This window comes from Colius striatus, chromosome 11 (assembly GCF_028858725.1).
Source record: "Colius striatus isolate bColStr4 chromosome 11, bColStr4.1.hap1, whole genome shotgun sequence".
Lineage (NCBI taxonomy): Eukaryota > Metazoa > Chordata > Aves > Coliiformes > Coliidae > Colius > Colius striatus.
In genome coordinates, this window is record NC_084769.1 from 7,489,540 (window position 1) to 7,507,981 (window position 18,442).

An 18,442-nucleotide genomic window follows, 5' to 3' on the forward strand; every position below is an offset into this window, starting at 1 on the left:
CTCTCACTTTTTCCAGTGTTTTATCTTCTATAGTTTTGTCTGACGTTTCCATTGCAGCTGCTGCAGTTCCCTGGCTTGTAAGTGCACTTGTGGTCACTGTGCCAGTGACACCTGAAGCACAGCAACAGTACGTGCCTTGTTTTCAGTCACTTCCCTCCTTGTTTTCACCTGCTGTGGAATGATGCCATTATTACTGGCAGATGAGGCTGTTCTTAGGTGTCTAAAAATAACTTACACTGTTTCTCTGCCTTTCTCAGTGTCATCTCCTCTTGTCTTTGTCATCTCCTCTTGTTTCCTACACAGTGAATGAGGAAATACACGTTTATTGAAGAAAACATTTAACTGAAATACCTTCCAATTCAATTAGGTTTTTAAACTAATCTTTTTTACTGGTATTACATAAACTTTATTTTTCATGTGCTACTTCCTCATGTTTTTATACTGTGTCCAAAATTTCTTTAAAATAGGTTGTGAAATTCCAGATCTTGAATTTTTAATGAGAGCTCATCAAATAATGAGCATTTTTTTGGTACAAATTTTCATAAATAATAAACAAATCAATTCCTCTTTTAAATATTGGCACGTGGAAACCAAGAACTTTCATAAGCTTCTGTAGTCTAGCAACATTCTTAATCCTTTTGGTGAAAGATACTTAATATTGGTTTAACTCAGTTTTACAAAGAAAATTCTGTGAGTTAAACTATAAAACGTTTCTAGTTGAACTTTGAAAACATGCATAGTCAACAGCATAGAGATACTGGGTTTGCAGCTGTGAAATTCTTATGTTTTTCATCAGAAATAAGAATCAGCCTCCTCCTGCAGAGATGTTGTATGAGAGAAAGAGTTAATTGTCTTTTTCAGCCAGCAGAGGTGCCAAGTGGTGCGATTACTAATTTATCAACCCCACTTTTTTTTACATGAAGTATTGGGTGTGGTTGGTTTTGGTTTTCTTTCTCTGTTTTTAATCAGCACTAAGCCTTCCCCTGCTGCCCTCGCTACCATAGTGACATAATATGATATGGCAGTTGGGAGAGGTGGTTAACAGATTCTAATTTAGGTGCCCAAACAGTGTGCTCAGGAAGGAACACTGTGGCTGTTCATAGCAGGCTTGAGAATCCAGAAAAGAAATTAAAAATAGGAGAAAGTCCTTCACAATGTAGAAAAATATCTATAAGCTCATAACTTGGTAATACCAGGAAAACTGCTGGATATTGCAGAACTATTTTCAATATCTATTTCTGTTTAATTATTCTATCAATGATCTGTAACAAAATGTCAAACTGCAGCTGATGCAATTTGACATTTTGTGCAATTGCGGTGCAATTGCAGCTGGTGACACAGAAATTGGAATGGTAAAGTAGAGGCCAGGAGTATATAGTAACCAGAGTTCATTTAGAGTCATCACTTTGATGCTTGTCAGTGTAAATTTGTACCTTTGTGACCATTAGTCTTATGTTTAGACTTAATATGTAGAAAAGTTATGAGAAATATGAGATTGTGATAGCTAAGTGACTTAACATGCAGTTCTCTTACCTGCTATGCTAGGAGATCTCTAGACTTTTCAAAAAGAAGAATGAAATACCAGTAATGTAATATCAGTCATTAGACTATTTCTGGAATATTTTATCTGCTGTTTTCATCTTTGTGTGTGAATATATGTCAAATTGGAAAAGGCTGATGGTGAAGCTTTAAGATGAGATGATATGCAGTCAGTCAAATCTGCCTTCCTGTGAGACTGAAGAAAGTTCTGAATTCTATCCAACAGAAATTAAGTAGTCTAAATCCCAGTCTGATGGTACCTATGCAAGAAGATTTTTTGCCAATAGAGGGTTCTTTACTTTGGAGATACAGAAGTATGAGAAGATGCAGTGAACAGATGGTGAATTCAGAAGGGAAATGAAGTGGATTTTTTTCAGTGAAAATGATTAGAAATATGTAGTGGATTTTGTTACTTAAAAGCTTTAAAAGAAGGTAGGCTTCCCCTCCCCCCCAGAAGATACCCAGGTTCATCCAGGTGTTAAAATTATTATTATATTTTTAGAATTAAGAGAATAAGAGTAGGTGTCTACCTGACCTTCATGTATACAATGTCAATTAACTCCTCTTTCAGGAGGGCATAATGGATAGTCACTATTTGTGCAGACAGTATTACAGTTGCTGTTATTGAATTGGGTAAAAAATGCGTATACTCTTCAGCTGTTTACAAAGGGAACTCATTTTTTCAAAGTAAACACTATTGTCTTCAGCCATTATTGACATTGATAAAGGATCATTGAGTTCTGTGTTTTATGTCAGTTATTTCTTTTTGTTTTCATAATGTGTTACTACAATAATTTGTGCAGTCTGCTCACAGAAAATAGTGTTGAAGAAAAAGCAAGACAATATCTGAACAAGTACAGATGCTTCCATTAAGTAAAACATTTTCTATTTAAAGTGTATAAATAACCAAATTTCTTTCAATTCTTCAGACTTTTGATCAAGAAGATGTTGATTGTGATTCACTTAGGGAGGCCTGCATAGGGTTCAGCTTGCAACATGAAGCTGTTGATGAAAGATGTTGTCGTACAGACTGCAGTAATGCAATCCTGTGGTTAAAAGAGAAAGTCTTGGCTAATAGACATGCAGATAATTAAGAGCGACATAAGGCATCTAGTGGACATTTTAGTAATTATAGTATGGACTTCTTTGGAAGGAAAATGACATATGAAGAAGTAGTTTGCTATAAAGAGGAGTTTTTTAATGTTGAGTTTTATGACTGTTACTCAAATAGCTTCTTTAAAAATTAAACAATATAAAGATGCCATCTGTCTTTTAATGCATCGTACATCCTAATTTAGTTTCTAGTAATATTAAATACTTTGTAATATTAATTACAGATAGAAACATTGTTGTCTTTAATGGAAATGGTGGTGGCTGTGGCATGCTTTGCTGCTGCTTGTTCACTTTTTTTGGTAAGTTTGGGGTTTTTTGTTACCCAGGGGATTTTTATCAAGAAATCACCTAGATGACTTAGTGCTGCTGCTGCAGAGAACACTTTGTTGTAGTTACTGGCATTTAATTAAGGCATCTTGTTTCTTGTTCTAACTGGAACTGAAATTACCATTTCAGTAGCATTCTTGGAATTGCTTATTGGGATCAAAGCAGCACCTTACAATTTTCTGTAGTTTACACAGTAGATGCACAACATTAGGGACTTCAGATTCTTTCAGCAATAGGTCTTGCTGAGCATATTTCAAACAGAACACAAAACACAAGCTTTTACTTCCATATTAGATTAGATATGTAGTCTGCATTAGCAAAAGCATATTCTGTAATTATCAAATGAAAGTTTGGAGTAGAGGAGGAATGTTTTTAAATACAAAGATGGTCATATGCAGTAGAAAACATGATATTGCTGTTGTGTGTCCAGGGCATTCTATGCATATCTGGGTACAGGGATCTATATAGGTAGGAACTGAGTTAAAATTATGGCAAATTTAATGGCTAAGGGATGTTTCAGTTTCCAAGTGTAGTCCAGGCCAAAAAACATATTATTTTAATTGCAACTCCAGTTTAAAGAGAACTAAACCCACATTTAATCACAAGTGCAAAGTTAAAAGTTCTGTTGTGCAAGTTTGCAGAGCAGTATTACAATGACAGTGATGTAAAAGTCAGCTTCCTCCTATATTTTCAAACTGGTACCGTTTTGCACGTCTTGAATTCTGAGCATGTTCTGATCGAAGCTCAGTTCACTAACACCAATTCTCAGCCTTGGGATCAGTGATTCGATTACAAATCCATCATGCAACACATTTACGTTTAACTATTATTTTCTTCTTCACAGAGCAGAGAATTTTCTTTAAGAAGTTTAAAACAATGTTTTTGTTTGCAGTTATTAATGAAAGAGCTTTTATTCAGCAGATTAGAAACTTAGATTGGCAATGAAGACACTGCTATTTGTGTCATTAGTAGTGTATTCTGGGCATCTGCCAAAATGTTGACATGAAAAAGGAAGAGGAGAACTGTTTAGGAAAAAAAAGAGTTTGCACAAGACTAAAACTTTTATTCTTTTAAACATTCACTTAGTTGAAAAGGGAATTTCTAGTTATGCCTAATGCTATGTTGGCACGATACAGTCTCTCTGTATTTCTTACCATCACATTCTCCTTCATCTGAAGTGTTGCATTGCTGCCTCAGTCTTTTGAAGGAGTTTTAAACAGAACCATTTGTAGGACAGTGTACTTCTAAGCACTTAGGGTCATTTCTCCTTGTCTTTCTTGAATTTGTTGCCTCTGCTTAAATAATAGAGATGAATGGAGGCTCACCCTTAACTAGATGAATTCCTATTTAAAGCCTACCATTGGCCTCTGCTTTGTACAAATGTAGCAATTTGTTCATTGTACTAATTTGAGCAACTGTAGTTCTTTTGAAGTGGAAGTGTACCAGAAAAACATACTATTCACAAACTTTATGCAGTATGTGGAATGACCCAATGATAAGCAAGGCAAGCATATGAAGCACTATGGCCTGTGTAACTTTTAGAGCAGCTGCCAGTGTGTTCTAGCACCTGAAAGTGCTACCATCACAGAAAGAGTGTCATCAACTACAATACTCAAATTTGGCTGTTTGAGTTACTTGTAATTTCTTTATAGTGATGCTGTTAGGTTTTGAGAATTTTGATGCTTGAATTTTCCACTGTTACTTTAATCAGAGTTTTCAAAGCTTTGATAATTTTATTTAAAAAATCTGATGGCAGACTTTAGTTTGAATTCGTCTTTATAACATTAAAAAGCTTGTCCCAGATTAGACCAAAGATCTATCTAGCTTTTCTTAGGTCTGATTGGGATGCTTCAGAAGTAAGAGAAAACAGGGCAAGCAAGCAGTTGTGGTTGGCAACACTTGGCAATTTGTATCTTAGCTGCTTCTGAGTCACACCACTCACTCAGGCTTTATCAGAGGAGAAAGCTAAGTTTCCCATATCAACTAAAAAGATAAAACTTCATTGTTTAGCTGAGCAAATCCTACTTGAAAAACATGAGAGTGACTTATTCCAAACCTACATGTTTTGAAATATGAACTTCTCAATCCTAGGAAGTTTCTCGTGGTTTTACTGTAGCTGTACAAAAAGACTGTAGGACTGGAGTTACCTAGATTTTGTTCACAGCTTCGATACAGGTACAAGTGATTACAGCTAGTTACCATCAACAGTAGCTTGTACCTTCTTGTACTCTTGGTAACACCTCCTGTGCATAGAAATATTTGTCTCGCCACCCTCCAACTTAGTTACATAGGTTTTGTGGGTTGTTTTAGAGGGAGCATGTAGAGGGATCTTAATTTAAAAAAACCCCAGTGTTGTAAACTTGAACATTATTAATTTTGCTTTACTGAGATCAGTAGTTGCCAGCTTGATCAATGACATCCTTGCTCAACTCTTCTTATTTGCAGTCAAATTGTGGACACACTACTTCCTGCTTTCTGAGAGCTCCCTGCTTTCTGAAGGAAAGAAGTATTTTCTGATATTTGGCCTTCTGTAAGCAGGCTAGCAAAGAGACAGAGTGAAAATGTATTTCCAGTGGGAGTGAGAGTAACTGTAGAGAATTACCAGTTGAAAGTCTAGTGCTTTAAATACCTCAATAAAAGCTGCTCATAAAAATTGTTTTCTCACCTATGACTTTTAGGCTTTTATTATTGTTTGTTTGTAACACATAAACTTTATATCATATTTTTGGAAGACTTTCAATCTGTTATGTGGTGTTTTACTGTACTATTAATGACTGTTAGCAGAGAGTAATTAAGATATCCCCTGTCCCAGAAGAATGACTTACAAGCATCTTACGTTTTTCAGTACCAAGTCATGTAGTTTAAACAAGCTCAGTGAGTTTTGATTTTTCCTCTCCAGATCTAGGACTTCCTTTCAGTTTGTTGTTGTGCTGCTTAAGACACATCTTTCATCAGCTAACACATATAAGAGTGTATTTGGCCTAGAGCTATGCAGCTTGTCAGTTTATCCACACTAAAAGAACAAGCAAGCACTAAGCTTAAGCATAATTCTTTCTCTCCCTAAGCTTCCATCCCAGTTTTAATTTGTTGTGATTGGGAATATTTTAGCAAAGTCTTTAATTATTATATATATAATAAGTAACTACCTAAATCCTGAACTCTGTTTTGTTGTTCCAGCAGTCCACAGAGGATGTGAACATCCTAGTGCTTAGTACTAAGTCTGGTTCAGTGTGCAGCGAAATTTAATAAGCTTCCTATCCTACCTTTATTGACAGCATCAATAAAGAAAGCATTGTGGATGTTGAAGGCATTGTGAGGAAGGCATATCAGAAAATTGGAGGCTGTACTCAGCAAGATGTGGAGCTTCATGTTCAAAAGGTAAATTTTTTTATCAAATGGAGCACTGGTTAATTGTTTGAGGTTATCTGTGTAGGCTGTCTGTCTACAACATATATAAACTTTGCCAGTAAGCAGTACTATACTAGAGAAGTAAACCACTTTAAGCCACAAATTAGCAGTGTGTCATATGTAAACATGAAACATTTCTGGTTTGAAGAGATTTCATTTTTAGAATTTCATATTTTTATCTTCCTATTTTGTTTTGAATTACAGTATCAAGGAAAGTATCTCAATAGAATAATTTGATAGGTATGCTTGTAATTCTAGTTCTTGATTCTTAACTGCAGCAGGTACTGTAATGAGAAGTCTGCTTATTTTTAAGTGCGAGTTTCTTCTTTATCTGAAAGTTACAATCTTCCCCTTAGTACAATGGAATGGAATACATAGCTCTCAGCAATGTAAAGCACTGGCTTAACAGTATAGAAGCTCTTGAAATTGGAAATTCCTGTAGCTTCTGCAGTAGGGCTGGAGGAAGTGCAACTTTATAATTTGTTTAAATAGAAAGTATATTTAAACCTTGATGTAATACCCTTTTCTTATAAAGGTTTGACCCTAAACTGCATTCTTACAGTATAAACACAGTCACCTCAGGAGCAGAGTACAATGGCTATTATAGTTGTAGCAGTGAGATAAAGTTTAGCTATCAGTGTTGGGGGAAATCTGCAAACTTTGAAGGAACATATTTTAAAATGTGCAGATTACCATATGGTTGATTTTTTTTGAAAGAATATTGAATTCATGCACCTATGACTAGACTGTAAGACAAGGCAAGGTGTTTTTCATTCTCTGGTTGTATTTTAGGTATCTCATAAATTTTCAACCTGAAATAGCTTTCAGATGTAGTCAGATGGTAAATAAAATCATACATTAATAATGAGAAGAACAGGAGTTTGCTGGAATCAGAATGTAAACCTCTGTGAAATCTAGTAGTTTCAGACCTGGCGTTCATGCCAGTCCACACTTCCCTCCTGGCAGTGTGTAGTTGTTCAACTCAGTGCTTCCCAGAAGAGGAAAAGCTACTTTTAATCTTTCAAAAGGAAAATAAGAACTAAACACCTCCAGTATTGTCATGAGAATGCACCCATGTATCTCATGTTATTTGAATAAAATCACAGTCTTAATAGCTAACAGCCTATGCAAACACTGTTTCATGTTAATGCCAGAAATATCCTTCTGTAAATCACACCTCATTTTCAGCTGAGTCTCATGCTATTTCTGTTCCTGTCTCAATTTCAGATCTACGTGATCAGTGTAGCTGAACCCCGACTGCCCTTACAGCTGGATGATGCTGTTCGGCCAGAAGTGGAAGGAGAGGAGGTGAACCCTTGGAATCCTCAAATACTTTTCATTGTCTTTGTAACTGTACAAAAGCATGAGAGCCTGGCAGCTTCCTTAATGCAGTGATTTTGGGGGTTTGTTAGGCTTGTATTTTAGTTCCTTTTTATTACCCAGAACTGTGTTAGAAATCTCTATAGCTTTGATGTGTGTTGAACTACAGCAGAAGGTCAAAACCAGCAGGTTTGCAGTTTTGTATATGTGTATTCTGGATCGTCATAGTTGGATTCTGCCTGTAACCTCTGTGAGAAGTTACACCTTAAACTTTGTTATGCTGCCAATTTGTTGTATATTCTTTCTAGAATGATCTAGAAATTCTATTGAGCTTGGAAGTAGCTCTGGGCTTTTATACAAAGGAGATTTTTCTCTACTGAATTTATTTTGTTGGAGTTTGGTTGTTTGGGGAGAGTTTTGGAGGTGTATGTATTCATTATGTATTTTTGCACAACTGTTTAGGATGGAAGAGCTACTGTAAACCAAGACACAAGACTGGACAACAGAGTCATTGATCTGAGGGTAAGGAACATGATGTGTTGCATGCTTGCCTGCAAGTGTTTTTTCTTCACCTTTCTAATCCACAAAGCAATAGAAGTCATGGATTTGATGGAAGTGTATTGTTGGCCAGAGGAAAAATAAATAACATGTTTTTCTGTTTGTGAGTGGCATTGTGAAAACACAGGGCTTTTTAATTCTAAATGTTCACCTTTCCTGACATAAATCAAAGAACACATATTAGTAGTTTCAAGGTGAACATTTAGGATTTGACACGTGGCCATGTACATTTAGCTGTTTTTATTTACAGAAGTCAAAAGGGACTGAATAGGGACAATTTAGACACAACACTACTTCTAAGATGTAGTCTTTGATAGCCCAAAACTGTAGCAAGAGCTCAGTTTTGAAATGTAAGATGAAAGTTTTGAGTTTTAACATGTAATTGAGGTGCTTTAATGCATGTCTAGCAAGTGAAGTTGTACCAGACCATAATACCAATTTCATTCGATTTCTTTCTTCCTCACTCTGATTCTATTTGTTTCTTCCATAGCATTCATATATTTCTGGTGGTTTTTTCTAAGATATCTTTCTTCATGCAGATCATACAGACACAGCCTTCTATGAATTCATGTATCTCCCAAATATTTACACTTCCTGATCAGCAGCAAAAAAAATTAATCACAGAACTTTTCTTCTGTTTTTAGTGTAACAGCAACTAACTAGCTTGTATGTAAATAACCACTAACATGAGGTTTTCTTGTCATTTCCCATATTTGGCTCTCCACAATAAAATTTTAATTAAGTTCTCATTGACTGAAGAGTGAGCTTAGCTCATTTTTATGGTATACCTAGTACTGCCTTCAAAGTTCTGAGAATGGCAGTTTCTCGGTAAATCAATCTGTGGACCTGGGAAATAAAAAACTCAGTTATTTATTGGAAGATTTGGAAAAGTTCTGGCACTGAGATGCTTAAAGCATTTGAACATCTGATCTCCTTATTTCAGTAAAACTGCTTGTGCAAATTATTTTACTTGGACCAAAGTTAATTGCTTTTCACTTGACCTTATGTATAATACTGAGCAACTTCAATTTGTGATTACTTTTCATGATATTTTATATCTCATCATATTGGTCTCTTCTTCTGTGTCTTAAATTAAGGCTTTGATGAAAGAATTCTATGCTAACATTTGAAAGTGAAAATCATTTAAAGAATCATCATCTTATGGTAGTGGTAAGGCTGTGTGCTAAATTGAAGGGAGAACTCTGGGATGCTCCAAGTCCAAATTTTACTCGAACTTATGATGATGAAGAAAAAAACTCGAGTGCTACAGAGAAACTTAAGAAAATCCATTACATTAACAAAATGCCTGTAGAATCAACTAGAGGGAGCCAGGAACCCCAAAGAGAACAGAGAAGTAATACAAATGGAAATAACAGGTAAAAATACTAGCTGAAAATAATTGCATGAAAGTATCTTTGGTGATAATTCAAATTAAGGTATCTGCAGAGTAAAACCTAAGAAGGTATATGGAGCATAATTTTTTTCTGTTGTATCCAGTGACAGGACAAAGGGTAATGGAAAGAAGCTGGGACACAAAAAAATGAATTGAAACATGAAGGAAAATGTTTTCACTGTGAGGATGAGGGAGCCCTGGCACAGGCTGCCCAGGGAGGATGTGGAGTCTCCTCTGGAGGTTTTGAAAACCTGCCTCCTGTGTGACCTGATCTAGGTGGACCTGCTTTAGCAGTGGGGTTGGACTAGATGATCTCTAAAGGTCCCTTCCAACCCACACCCTTCTATGATTCTATATAGTAATGGAAAAGAAAGAAGACTGTAGTGCCAGAGTAAACAAGAGATGGAACAGAAAGGAATGGGATAAAATTCTCCTGTCCCAGTACACATTCATGAGTACAACAGGACTCTTCCAGTACTTATATCTCTCTTACAGTATAGTAGTAGAACATTATTTGTCAGTATTCTGCTTGGAGGGTACAGCTGGTGAGCTGCATGGATGCTACTGTAACCTTTTCTAACTTGTATATCCAACCATGGTCAGTACACCATTTGTTCAGCAACGTTTGGCACCTTGTTTTGAGGTCTGAACCTTAACTCTGCCTTCCACAGAAGTTGTTTGTCTCCTTAGCTCCAACAGCTGCTGCAGCATGATGCTGAATGGGAATAATTCAGGTTAACGTTCTACAGAATTGATGGAAGGGTGAAATGTGAAATCTCAGTACTTCGGTGCCTTATGTCTCATGCTCTGCATACACCTGTGGCTGAATGTGATCCACAGCTTTCCCTTCATTAGGCTTAGGTATCTTGCCTTCCTCCTATGTACAGGAAGAATTTCTGTGTGTGTGTCACATTTCTGTGTGTCTTTCTGTTGCACACTTCATTATTTGTTTCAGAACAAAAGCAGATTATTTTGGAACAGTAGGTTCATAAGTTTGCTTTGTGTGTTCTGCAGGAGCTTTGCTTGTGCAAAAGAAGATTCTAAATAATTATGTGTTACTTTGACCTGTTTTTTAAAAGGGAGAGCTGAATGAGCAGAAAAGGTGTTTAACACATAAAGAGGAAATCCCAGCAAGAATACCTGTGCTTATGTATGTGTACTCATCCTAAGCACTGTAGGCAGTGGAATCACAAGAGCAGGGACATGAAGGCAGATCATCCTTCAAAATAACTGAAGCACGCCCCCCCAGAAAGTAGTAATGAATTTTAAGTGATTTGGTTGCACAGACTGAAGCTGTAGTACAAATGGGACTTCGAAGAGCCCCCAGTGTTTCGGATGCTTTGCGTAAGCAGGCAAGGAAGACACAATGTGTTAAAATCTGAGAGATACCCGAAACCACTGTAGCCACTGGTCTCCTATACCTCTTCATTCTAGGAAACAAAATTATGGGCAGCAGAGAGGAAATATTAATAGAATAGTTTTAACAGAGGTGCTGTGATGATCTGTTCCTACAAGTATGGGAGGAAGTCCAACCACAGGTACCTGTACCATGTAGTTCTGGTTTCCTCAGTGCCCCAGTTTTTTAAGGAAGAAGGAGGTCATTGAACATACTTTTTATCTGAGAAAGATTTAACAACCTAAATGCATAGATCTTGGCTCAACTCAGAGGAAAGAAGTCTGTAGTATGGAACTAAAATGATTTTTATCCATTTAAATACAGTCTTTAAAGTAGTTAAAGTATTGATTAACCAATGAGTACATTGAATAGGGCCAAATAGTGGTAAAGTGGAGCTGTGGAATTCCTGTTATTGCATGAATGAAAGGGACTGGATTTCCAAAAATAGCATCACTCCATCTAGCTGTGATATATATCAAGGAGAGTTCGATTATAACAGAATAGAAAGAGTGCAATTAATAATCTGGAAATTACATTTGTGGAGTTGTAGTGTGCAAAGTATTCTACAAAGACTGAGAGACTTCCATTCTTGTGTACATGTGAAAGTAGGCTGAGTAGTGCACTGTATTTTAGCCTTGCATTTTGTTTGTTGACTGATATCTCCCAGATGTGTCTGGTAGGGGTTTTTTTTGAGGTTAGGAATGGGAACTAAATGCCAAGATTCTAAGGTGTTGCTTTAGTTGTTATTCTGATGCATGGAGGGAAAACAGTGATTATTTAAGGTGGAGGGGTTTTAAAAATCTTTTCCAAGGAATGATGTCTGAGGAGGAATTAATCTCGTCCTGACGGGTTAACTCATAAAATAGAGATCACATACTCGGGGAGACGAAAAATAGGGGCTGTAGAGACAAGAGAGCTGCTAAGAAGGAAGAGTCCTCGTATACACCAGATTTTCTTTCACGTAACCATAGGTGGTCCTGGAGAAACCACTGTTGACCTACTTATCTATTTTTCATGATAGCTTAATGAAAGTCTAACCAGTTGATTTTAGAGATGTTTGATTTACCATTCGTTTATCAGAAAAAATAAAAAAGGCAAATTGGAACACTGATTATGTTTTTAATTCTTTACCTTCCTGCCATCCTTGAGTTTAACTGAAGTATTCAGTCTCTAAAAATGCCTACAGAAACCATATTTCATGAACATGGATGGTAGATGAAAAACAATCAAGAAAAGATTTGTGAAACACTGATTTTGGGGGTTCATCTCTTGCTTTATCTTCCTCTGAAGAAAAAATTATTTCAGGTTCATCCAGTTTTGACAGTGGGTCTGATTGATATCTTTACTCTGGCTTAATTTTGATGTTCAGCAGGGTTTTTATCTTAATAGGATCTGTCCAAATTTGACTTGAATTAGACACATTTTGCAGTCCTGATGCCATAATTGCATCTGCTAATGCACAGCTCATTGAAACCAAAGCGTAGTCTTTTTAGAGTCAATATTATCCTTTTTAAACTACTCAGGGTAAAGGATAAACAGTAAACTGTATGTTTAATGTCAGACTATGACATATGATAATCCAGCTGTACACTGATCTTAATGCAGGTTTTTCTAAATACCTGAATACTGCAAGCTTGATTTCATTGTGTTGAATTCAATTTACTTGTTGCAAAAACTATTGTTTTTCCTGCCTGAATTGAAGCTGTAATGAGCAAGCAGATACAGAGGGAGGTTTTTGTGGGTTGTGATTTGGTAGTGAAGACATAACACAGTCCCAATCATTTAGACAGTAAACTTCATTCATGTCTTCTCCTTATACCATAAGTAATATTGAAATTTAAATAGAAGTGTCCTTCAGTCACTTTGGGGGTTAGCAAACTGTTATTTAACATAAATCCTGTTTCCTAGCAAAACCTTAATTCCTCATGTGTATAGTAGAAGAATTGCAAAGTTATTTATATTGTTTAAAATGACATTATTTTCCCTTTGCATTTAGCCAACTTTATGTATTTAGTGACTGTTCATGATGGAAGATAGGTAGTTACAGCAGGCAAACACAAAAGCAAAACTAAGGTGGGAGATGAACAAATTCTACAGCTGACATGAGAAGAAAAAGATAAGTTTACAACTTTGCAGGTCTGTGCCTCAGTCGCACCTCTTTGGGATGTGGTCACACAAGGTGTTGAGTGCCCCCAATTCCATTGAAACACATTTGTTGCTCTCTGCAACTTGCATGGCTATTATTGTAACACTGCAGCTTGTGCTGAATTACATGTGGTAATTGTTGTTATAATCCTCTAGTGTTAAAATATGCTCTGTTCTATTAGTATTTTTGTTTTGTGGCATTTAACTAATAAACACACTGGTGAAATTAGAGTGAGGTTATGACTGAAACTGCTGTTTCAGCATTATTAACTAAACATTTTTTCTGCTGCCTTTAACAAAGGGGATTTTAAAAAGAATGAGTTTTCCTGTAAAATCAATTCTGCAGACATGTTAAAACATTAACACTGTTAACTGCAACAGCATTTAGACTGTGTAAGTTTGCTTCTGTTTCTGCATAACTTTTGAGGAAATATTTACTGTCTTTGCCATAGTCTCAGGTAAATTTGTCAATATTTATATGAAAGAGTTCATATTAGAGTAAACACTACTGGAAAAGAATATCATGGCAAAGAATACCTTTTTAAGGCAAAGGTAAAAATCAATTCAACAGATGTTTCTGTCTTTAGTTTGCTGTGTTGTACCTAAGTGTGGTAGCTCAAATGGTAACTGTTACCTACCATTGTACCAAACATAGTAATATACCTTCTAGCATCTCAGCTAAAGAGAGCTTGAATTATTTCCTTCAGATAAATTCACAAAATCACAGAGTCTTAAGGGTGGGAAGGGATCTTGAAAGGTCATCTAGTCCAACCCCCCTGCCAGAGCAGGATCACCTAGAGTAGGTCACACAGGAACTGGTCAGGTGGGTTTGGAATGTCTGCAAAAAAGGAGCCTCCACAACCCATCTGGAGAGCTCGTTCTAGTGCTCCCTCACAGTAAAGAAGTTTTTCCTCAACATTATGCCAGTGCAAACGAGACAAATCTGAAAAATTTTACTCCAAATGTAGATAAAGAAGAATCTCCAAAATCTTTGGAAGGTTGTAGTGGCACATAAAACTTGTGAGGTCATCATTTGATTCCACTGCACGTTGACAGTTGCAGTTCTTTAGAAGCTTATCTCAAATGTCTTGTTGGCTGTTTAATTCTTACAAGGAGACTGCAGTATCACAAATTCCCAACAGTTACCCTTGTTGGCAGTCTCTGAATTGAGCAGGCACTGAAACTCATATGCCTTTGGTAGAGAGAAGAGTGGTCTTGTCAGATCTAATTTGAGGTTTGGAGAATTGCTGCTTGTTCTTTTCCTTGGTCTGAGGTTAAATAAAAAACTTCAGTGTCCAGATCTGTGAATTTAGGTGCTTTCATAAATACTATTTTTTAAGCATAATTTATTATTATAGATGGGATTAGGAAGACAAAGTCTTTGCTTTGCATCCTCACTAAAGCCAGGAGGAGTTTAATGTACTGCTTTGGTGTACTGTTCTTAGCTGAGAACTCTGTTAGTTATTGACTGGTTGTGTTTCTGTGCAGACTTTCAAGTCAGACCAAATAATTGCTTTCACATTGGGTTTAGCAACCATTTTTCTAGGACTGTATGACTTAGGACTGTACTTACCTGCTCTGGCATGAAACTGGTGTTGGTTTCATCAGAAGGATATAAGATGCATTGTTACTATCCTACTTTAGATAAATGTAACACCTTTTGGCTCTTAGCATTTTTAGAAATTTGTCTAGTTTATCAAAAACTGTATCAGCAAACCCAGATGTGACTGTTGAAATTGTCTTCTCTTCAAAAATCTCCTTCATCTCTCCATCGTCTTCCATAAGTCATGGAGAACAGGAGAGATGCCTCAGGACTAGAGGAAAACAAATGTCACTCCAATCTTCAAAAAGGCAAGGAGGAGCCAGGTAATAACAGACTGGTCAGCCTCATCTTCATCCCTGGAAGGGTGACGGAACGACTTATTCTGGGTACTGTCTCCAGGCATTTAAAGGACAAGAGAGTGATTAGGAGCAGTCAGCTTGGCTTTAGCAAGGGGAAGTCATGTTTGACCACCCTTGTAGCGTTTTATGAAGATGTAACCAGGTGGATAGATGGTGATAGTGCGGTGGATGTGGTTTTATCTCAATTTCAGGAAAGCGTTTTACACCGTCTCCCACAGCATCCTGGCAGCAAAACTGAGAAAGAATGGGCTAGATTATCAGGTACTGAGGTGGATTGTTAACTGGTTGAAGGGAAGAAGGCAGAGAGTAGTGATCAATGGGGCAGGGTCTAGTCTGAGGCCTGTGTCTAGCAGAGTCTCTCAGGGGTCAGTGCTGGGACCAGTACTATTCAATATATTCATTAATGACCTTGATGAGGGAACAGAGGCACTGTCAGCAAGTTTGCTGATGATACTAAACTGAGGGGAATGACTGACACCCCAGAAGGCTGTGCTGCCATTCAGCGAGACCTGGACAGGCCGGAGAGTTGGGCAGGGAGAAATCTAATGAAATACAACAAGGCCAAGTGTAGAGTCTTGCATCTGGGAAATAATAACTCCATGTACCAGTACAGGTTGGGGAAAGAATGCTTAGAGAGTAGTGTAGGGGAAAGAGACCTGGGGGTCGTGGTGGACAGCAGGATGAGCATGAGCCAGCAATGTGCCCTCACAGCCAAGATGGCCAATGGCATCCTGGGGTGGATTAGAAGGGCTGTCTGTGGGCAGCAGGTTAAGAGAGGTTCTCCTCCCCTCTACTCTGCCCTTGTGAGACTGCATCTGGAATATTGTGTCCAGTTCTGGGCCTCTGAGTTTGAGAAGGACAGGGAGCTGCTGGAGAGAGTTCAGCACAGGGCCACCAAGACGATGGAGTAGGACATCTCCCTTCTGATGAAAGGCTGAGGGAGCTGCGGCTCTTCAGTGTGGAGGAGATTGAGGGGTGACCTCATGAATGTTTACAAATATGTAAAGGATGGGTTCCAGGAGGATGGAGCCAGGCTTTTCTCAGTAATGGCCAATGATAGGAGAAGGGGCAACGGGTATAAACTGGAACACAAGAGGTTCCAAAGAAATACAAGGAAGAATTTCTTCACTGTTCAGGTGAGGGAGCACTGGCAGGGGCTGCCCAGATGGGTTGTGGAGTCTCTGTCTCTGGGGACATTCCAAACCCACCTGGATGAGTTCCTGTGTGACCTGCTCTAGGTGGTCCTGCTCTGGCAGGGGAGTTGGACTGAATGATCTTTCGAGGTCCCTTCCAGCCCTTAAGATTCTGTGAAAATGACTTTTACCTTCAAAGTACGGGATGGTTAAGAAAAAAAATCCCTTTGAATAACCTGGTCCTTTGATGTAACACTGCCAAATTATGCCCAGAACCCTGGCAAAGTCTTAGTATATATCTGGTTCAGGCAGACTGGTGTAAAAGAGGTGAAAATGTTTGAGGGTACTTTTGTAACTGTTGCTCAAAACCTCATTTCCTTCATTTTGAAAGTGGTGGGAGTAGAGGCTGTGGTTAGCGCTATCAGACAGTGAGAGCTGCTGGCTGTTATTTACTAGTCTCAGCACTTACACTCCTGAGACGTTTCATTGGTCAGCTAAAATTGTAAATAACTCCAAATGACTACAGGTCTGCAGTATTATCACAGTCTTCTTGTTTGGTTTTTCAGTCAGGTGATATCTTTACCTTGCAGACATGATGGATACAGCTTTATTTCAACACGTACCGCCTGACAGTCTGAATTTCAATGCCTATGTCATTTGTTTTGGTTGGGCTTTTTTTTTTTTGTCTTGTGGTTTGGTAGGAGTCATGTGAAAAAGCCCACAAGGTTCTTCTTAGCCTAACTGAGAAGTTGGGTACCTTTCAGAAAGAAGTAAACAGTGCTGTGACGCAGATTGTCGTAAAGAACTCTTCTCTTAGTTGTTTGCAAGAGTTCGTTAGGTTTTATATACACTTCTAAGTTGGTAACTGTCACGTTTTAAACGCTGCAGGCACAAAATCAGATATGGGTTCAGTGTTGACGTGTTGCAGTGTTTTCAGCCTTCACTGAGGTGGTTTTGTTTCTTCACGCTGAAGCCCGAGAGTGTTACAAGAACATTTAGTGTAGGTATTTGCTAACCAGATCAGTACCTTAACCGTGTCATCATGCATGTAAACAAAAAGAAGATGATCAATTCAGCTAAATCTACTTTTTGAGTAAATTTTAAAAGACAGAGAACTGCAATTAGTATGGTCAGGTGTTATGTGGACTGTTTTAAATGCTGGGAGTTTAGACCTTGGTTTTGGGATATCTTTGTGGCAGTGTTGTACATGGGTAACTTGTGGCTGTGTATATACATGAAAAATGTTGTATTTGGTAGGCTTTAATGGACACACACATTTCTAAGTCATCGAGGGCTTTGCTTTTATCATGCACTGCATATTACTGCAGCTGTTCTAGTTCAATGTGCTGAAAGCTTTTTAATAGGTTTAGTGGTTTTAATCAATTTCTTACTATAAAGCCTTTATTTGCAGAAGCACATTGCATAAATCAGTGATTCTTTCAATGCGGAATTGACCACAGTGCCTCCTTTATAACTGAGTATGTCATAAATTGAAATGAGAGTTTCTCTTGTTTCCTTTGCTATTTCTTTTTGTATAATAAACAATTACCCATTTGCACTTTTCACTGTTTAGGCAAATACAATAACAAAATGTTGCTAAGAGAAGAGATTCATCCCTCCAGCTGTCCAGAAAAAGTAACAGAGTCAGGAAAAACTAACTTAGGATTCATTATGTTATCTTCTTCTTATAGACCTCCACTAGTCAGGCAATCTTCTGCCTTCAGTCTGGTATTTGTCAGCTTTTCCGAGAAACTCTTACTCGCAAGGGATTTGTGGAAATTCAGACTCCCAAAATAATTTCAGGTATTGTATATGTGATCCAGCAGCCACAGGTCTGCATCTTTTACAGTTTCTCAGTGTACCTATCTGCCAAAAATGTAGTAAGTCTTTATGTAACCAAAAAAGCTAAAGTTCTAGTTGAGATGTGACATAGCAAACATCTTCTAGCAGCTATCAAAGTTCTTTGCTTTTCTCCTTACTTTGGATGTTAAATAATGACCAGTCAAATGTTAAATATACCTGATTTATGGCCTCTGCAGTGCATTTAAAGTTTGAATTTGGTTAAATACAGATGTCTGATCATATGTATTGTTCTTCAAATCAGTGTTCTCAGTATTGAGCACTGCCAGTTTCATTCCCAGTATCAAAAAAAACCCCTCACCTTTCTAATTTAGGTTAAGAGCAGCTTCCATCATAAACAAGTTGCAA

General features: G+C 37.5%; 1 protein-coding gene across 1 annotated transcript in view; it reads left to right on the top strand.

The window, feature by feature from the left end:
- DARS1 (aspartyl-tRNA synthetase 1) overlaps positions 1–18,442 on the top strand; it is a 41,449-nt gene that overhangs the window by 13,350 nt on the left and 9,657 nt on the right. The window contains exons 5-8 of the mRNA XM_062004680.1: positions 6,255–6,357; positions 7,615–7,695; positions 8,170–8,229; positions 17,926–18,037. Coding sequence (XP_061860664.1) covers positions 6,255–6,357; positions 7,615–7,695; positions 8,170–8,229; positions 17,926–18,037 — 356 coding nt within the window. The remainder of the gene's footprint in view (positions 1–6,254; positions 6,358–7,614; positions 7,696–8,169; positions 8,230–17,925; positions 18,038–18,442) is intronic.